The sequence below is a fragment of the Pan paniscus genome, chromosome 8, assembly GCF_029289425.2.
Source record: "Pan paniscus chromosome 8, NHGRI_mPanPan1-v2.0_pri, whole genome shotgun sequence".
NCBI classification, from domain to species: Eukaryota; Metazoa; Chordata; class Mammalia; order Primates; family Hominidae; genus Pan; species Pan paniscus.
The window spans coordinates 30039123-30045122 of record NC_073257.2 but is presented as its reverse complement, the minus strand read 5'-3'; the positions used below and the strand labels follow the sequence as shown (position 1 = coordinate 30045122).

Below are 6000 nucleotides of genomic sequence, written 5' to 3'. Positions count from 1 at the left end.
TAATCCCAAGCTGTAGCCCAACCACCTTGGGTACATGTTGTCAGGACCCTGTGGGGTTGTGTCATGGGTCACGGTCCTCACCTTGTGCTCAGAATAAACCTCTTCAAACGTTTTATGGAGTTTGGCTTTTTTCGTCAACATGAGCCTCTAACAGTTGGTTACTGGATCATCCTGAGGAATCAAGACCCATAAATAATCCTACATGATATTCACTGTGTATTCTATGTAGGTGGAATTTCCAAGCTAAAACATAATTAACCCCACTAATAGACACAACAAACATCCTCTGTATTATTAGCACGCACACAGGGCTTTCTCTGCTGCGAGTAGACTTGTGTCCTTACTTATAATTCTGGAATCTTCTCTAGGAGAGAGGCTGGTCTAATTTCTCTCTATTGACCCAGGGCAGGCAGGAAACAAGGCACACTGTGGAAAGAACATTTGAATGTTCAGGCTTCTAAGTGACAGAAAAGCAGCTTGTTTGAAAAATGATTTTTTTCTGGCTTCTAACCAGTGTTAATTCACTTGGAAACCAAGGCAGTTTTCTCCCCTTTACTGAACTCTGGATTTCTTTTCCAATCAAGGCCCCTGACACCAAAGAAGGAAATGGAGCGTAAATCAGGCTACAGAGTGGCTGCCATTCATTCAGGAAGCCTTACTGTTTTCCGTCCTTTGTTCCCCTCTAGACCCTTGCCAACCCCCAGGCCGCGAGGCCCTCTGAAGCCCTGAGCCTAGAGCGGTAGGAGACGGGGGAACTGAAACGCCGCGGAACCAGAGGCTGAGGGAGCGGCGCGATGGAGGGAGGAGGAGCGACGGACCGGCAGGCCTAGCTCCGGGGCTGCGGCGGCTGAGGCGCGGGGATGGAGCCCCTGCGGGTGCTGGAGCTGTACAGCGGCGTGGGCGGCATGCACCACGCGCTGAGAGGTGAGAGTCCCTCGAGCACCCCTCTCTCTATTCGCTCACGGGGGCTGGTTGGAGCACCCGCGCCGGGAAGGGGCGGAGCGGCGAGACGCTAGGGGCGGACACTGTGGGGCGGCCCTCGGTTGTCCTGGAAACAGCTCCTGCGCGCCGCCCTGTCCACCCCTCCAGACGCTGACTCCCTTCTCCTGGCGCCGAGTCTGGCTCGAGGGGCCGCACATGGCGCCTCAAAGGGCCCAGTTGGGAGTCGGGATTCGCAAGGCAGTAAATCAACCTCAAAGGGTATCAAAGGGGAGAGACCCTCGCCTGGTGCCAAGCCCGCATTCTAAGTGTGCAGCCACCGAGAAGCATGGAGACTCGGTCCTTCATCCTGGGGGGCTTCCCAGCTGGGGAGGGAGGGAGCTGGCAGGGGCTCCCCTGGTGAGAGATGGATCTTGGAAGGGGTAATAGCTACAATTCAAGGTAGAAGTTTGCGAATGCTAAATAGGATGGTAGAGGAAGCTTGAAGAACTTGGAAGTCTGATCGTTGGAAAGAAACGTGTCTTCTGTAGTTCTGCGTTTAGTTGCCAGAGAACTGAGTTCCAGCTTGGTGGCAGTGTGACGTTGGGCTACTTCGTGAACAGTGATGAACCTGTTTCCTGGTTTTAAAAGAGAATAATTATTATAAGGATTAAAGTCTGTCAAGTGCTTGTTAGTGCCTGATACATTGTAACCACTCCAAATATTATACATTATTATCACTATTATTTTAAAACGACATCACGAGATATTATCAAGCAAACTATTACTTTTATGCACGTCTTTGATTTTGAGGTTTTTGATTTCTTTCATGCTGAGTTGGAACTGAAAGTTTTACTTTTGGTGATATTCACTCAAAATTATTTATTGAGCTCCTATTCTGTGCCAGATTTTGTGCTAGGAGCTGGGGATATAGAATGACAAACAGGCTTTGAAGGTGCATGTTTATTCTTAAATTACTAAGACAACCACCAAACTGAAACTTCCCTGCTTCCTTATTTAGGACCAAGAGTAACAAGAGTAACTGTAAGATGCAGACAATATTTAATGGGTTTAGCATATAAGTTTTTTGAGCAGATTTATTGAGTTTCAATTCTAGACTAGGTCAATGATCATTAAGTTTTTAGTACTTGTTTGCTGGCTTTCTATCTTTATTTCTCATTTTAAAACTTAGCAGCATCAAAGCAAAACTCTAGTACTATTTACTCTTTGTTAATTCTCTAAAGTGATATAATGTCCGCGTTTTCCCGTATCTTGAAACTCCTTAATGAATTGCTTAGTACTTTATCATAAGCTGTGATTCAACCATTCCTTAAGTGTCGAATATTTAGATCATTCTTCAGTTTTTTGCAAGTACAGTGTGCTACAGTTACATTCTTGAGCATAATGCCGATTTTCTCTTTAAGCATATTTCCTAACTGTTGGAATTAATTCAACAGTAAGACTTAACTGTGTGCTAGTTACTAAGTGAAAAACTGAGAATTTTTAAGGCTTTTGAGAGAGAGGATAGCAAATTGCTTTTCAGAGATTTTTGAGTGCCTTAACTACATATTCATCAGGGATATGTATTATCAATTTTTAATCCTTGCTAATTTGTTAGGGGAAATTGTGTAATTTTAAGTGACAGTTTTGGGATTAATGAAAGAGTAAAATATTTTCTCTCCTATTAGCCAATGCAATGTGAATTTGTACACGTTTTTCTATTGCCAGTTCTACTGTTGTGAATCCAAGCTATTATGTTCTCTAATTTAAATTATTAACATAGCTTCCCAGCTTCTCTCCTTACTTCCATTCTGCCTCCCTACTCCATCTGTTTTCCTTCTAGCAGGCAGAATGATCATTTGCACAGTAAACCAGATCATGTTACTTCGTTGCTTAAATGGTTGCTTTTGAGATTGTAATCACAGTCCCATCTTAACAGGCTTGTGAGTTCTGGCTTCTGTCTTCTCTTCAATTTTATCTGCCACTCTCCCTTCAGCATCCCGCTTCACCGTCAACACCCAAAGCTGAAATTCTAATTAAACGATTCCCTGAATTCTTTCCTCAGCCTTTCCTGTCGAGGCTTACTGGTTTTCTTTCTCTCTACTCCTCAAACCCTCGAAGTTCTTCGATGTTCTGGCCTTTGCTTTTGCTGTTGCGGCCTTTGCTTTTGCTGTTGCCTCATCTAGAGTGCTCCTTAACCCCAGACTTTTTCACTCTAGCTTCGGTTCACATTTCATGTCTTAGTTCATATATTGGCCTTCCCTGGCTGACCCTGTGATCCAAAGCAACTTTCCTGCCTCCCTGTACCTCTCTGCTCTCTCATCTTTTCGGTGGAAATCTGCATATTAGGGATATAGACTCTTAATCATATTGATGCAAATATTTTTCCACACTTGTTTGCCTTCCAATGTTCACTTATTTGATGTACTAAAGTTTAAAATTTACCTGTAATAAAATGCATTGCTCCTTTCCAGGTGGTTTTTAATATAATAATAAAGACTAATAACAGCAGCTAACTCTAGTGTTTATTAGGGATCTTTTAAATTCAGGTCCTTTTTTAAGTATGTAATAAACTAGTTAGCGGTAGAACCGGTATTCTAACCTAGGTCTACCTACCTGACCTTTTAACTATGCTATGTTGCCGTTGTTCTGGTTAGAACTACTAACTTCCTTGGATCTATACATTAGATAATATAACAAGCAGCACAAAAGGAATAATATTGAACTTCAGTTTTGACTGATTTCTAGATAAGGTTCATAATGGAATTTTTTTATTGTGGTAAAACACAACATGAAATGTATCATTTAAACTATTTTTAAGTGTATAGTTCAATGGCATTAAGTACATTCACAATGTTGTGCAACCATTACCCTTGTTCGTTTCTAAAACTTTTTAATCATCTCAAACAGAGCTCTGTACCTATTAAACAATAACTCCAAATTCCCTTTCCCCCTAGTCCCTGGTAACCTTGATTCTGCTTTGTCTTTATGAACTTGTCTACTCTGTGTACCACACATAAGTAGAATAATACATTTGTCCCTTTGTGTCTGGCTTATTTCACTTAGAATAATGTCTTCAAAGTTCGTTTATTTTGTAGCCTGTATCAATATCTCAGTTCTTTTTGTGGTTGAATAATATTCCATTGTATAGCTGTACAATTTTGTGTATCCATTCATCTGTTGATAGACACTTGAGTTGTATCAATTACCTGCTGACCATGGTGAATAGTGCTGCTTTGGATATTGGTATATAAGTATTGTTTGAGTCCTTACTTTTAAGTTTTGGGGTATAGACCTAGCAGTGGAATTGCTGGATCATATGATAATTCTGTGTAACTCTTGAGGAACCACCAGCCTGTTTTCCGCAGCAGCGGCACAATTTTCCATTGCATGAGCACTCCATTTCCTCCATCTCCCTATTCTCCACTTGTTATTCCATTTTTAAAAAATAGTAGCCATTCTGATGGATGTGAAATCATATCCTATTGTGGTTTTGATTTGCATTTTCTTAATAACTAAAGATGTTGAGCATCTTTTCTTTTTCTTTTTTTTTTTTTTTTGAGATGGAGTTTCGCTCTTCTTGCCCAGGCTGGAGTGCAATGGCGCGATCTCAGTTCACTGCAACCTCCGCCTCCCGGGTTCAAGCGATCTTCCTGCCTCAGCCTCCCGAGCAGCTGGGATTACAAGTCCCTGCCACCATGCCCGGCTAATTTTTTGTATTTTTAGTAGAGATGGGGTTTCACCATGTTGGCCAGGCTGGTCTCGAACTCCTGACCTCAGGTGATCCACCCACCTTGGCCTCCCAAAGTGTTGGGATTACAAGTGTGAGCCACTGTGCCGGGTTGTCGAGGGTCTTTTCATGTGCCTGTTAGTCATTTGTTTTCTTCAATACAGAGAAGTGTCTATTCAAGGCCTTTGCCCATTTTGGAATTTTCTTTTTGTTGTTGTTGAGTTGTAGGCTTTATATATTCTGGATCTTAATGTCTTATATGATTTGCAAATATTTTTCCCCACATTACTGAATTTTCAGTTATAAAAAGTATATTTAATTTCTTTAGCAACATGATAGATTTGCCTTAAACCCAGTGAACATTTAAAAAATATGTCAATAAAAGTTTTTCATCCTTATCAGCATATCCAGTATGCTGTTGCATTTTTACAGTCACTACATAGATGCTTCTGTATTTTCTAAATTTCATTTAACTTTATTTATATCTATTTTCCCATGTATTTACGTGGCTTAAATGTAACATTCTTTGCTGTTCCTTTCTGTTCCTGTACAGCCTCTAGCACAGTACCACACTCTTTCTAGCTTACTACTGAGGTTACTATTGAATTGATAATCATTCTGCTATCGTTTTATCAAATGATGAAGGTTTATTTAGCCCAGATTCTTTTTTTGTATTATATGTAGTTCTTAGTTGCAACCCACAGAATCCACTCTAGCTAACATAATCAGGAAAAAAAAATTAAAAACATTTGGAAACTCACAGAATCTCCAGGACACCCAACAAACAGGTTAGTTGAACAGGAGCACTGCCCACACTATAGTGTGGGTATTGCCACAGTGAAGCTTTATCCCGACATCACAGCTTACACCAACAGTGCTGGGTTCTGGAAGCCAGAAGTGCTGTCGCAGTTTTCCCTTGAGAGGTGGATGCCTCTTACCACCTCCCTCGCCAGAAAGATGGGTTTCCTCATTTGTTTAAGTCCTTCCATTGCTACCTCTGAATTGAAGTCTCTCCTCACACTGCTAACTCTAAACTGAGGTCTTATCATGTGGATGCAGGTGGTTGGTAGGCACTAGATACCACGGCCAGACAAGGGAAGCTGAGAAGGTGAGTTCTGGCTTCTATTTGGGGAAGGAAGGATCCATACTGTGGCAAATTTTCAAATACAGGAAACATAGGCAAAGATTCTAGATGGCCACAGTATAACAATGTCTATTACATTTTTAAATACATATTTGACCTATACAGAAACTACTTATGTGCACTTTGATATTTATGTCTGCACAGTCTACAAAGTTTTGGCTAATGAGAATCTTCCAAGTGAAAATATCTTCTTTCAGAAAGCAGTGGA

The 6000-nt window shown here is 41.2% G+C and overlaps 1 protein-coding gene across 4 annotated transcripts in view; it reads left to right on the top strand.

Annotated features, from left to right (window-relative positions):
* The first annotated feature begins 428 nt into the window (after positions 1-428).
* TRDMT1 (tRNA aspartic acid methyltransferase 1) overlaps positions 429-6000 on the top strand; it is a 55283-nt gene continuing 49711 nt past the window's right edge. For 3 of the 4 annotated variants that reach the window (XM_008956572.7, XM_003831177.7, XM_024930460.4), the window contains exon 1: positions 429-924. In XM_008956572.7, the coding sequence (XP_008954820.1) occupies positions 861-924 (64 nt within the window). In that variant the 5' untranslated portion in view covers positions 429-860. The remainder of the gene's footprint in view (positions 925-6000) is intronic. The other variant, XM_008956576.5, reaches the window with a different exon arrangement.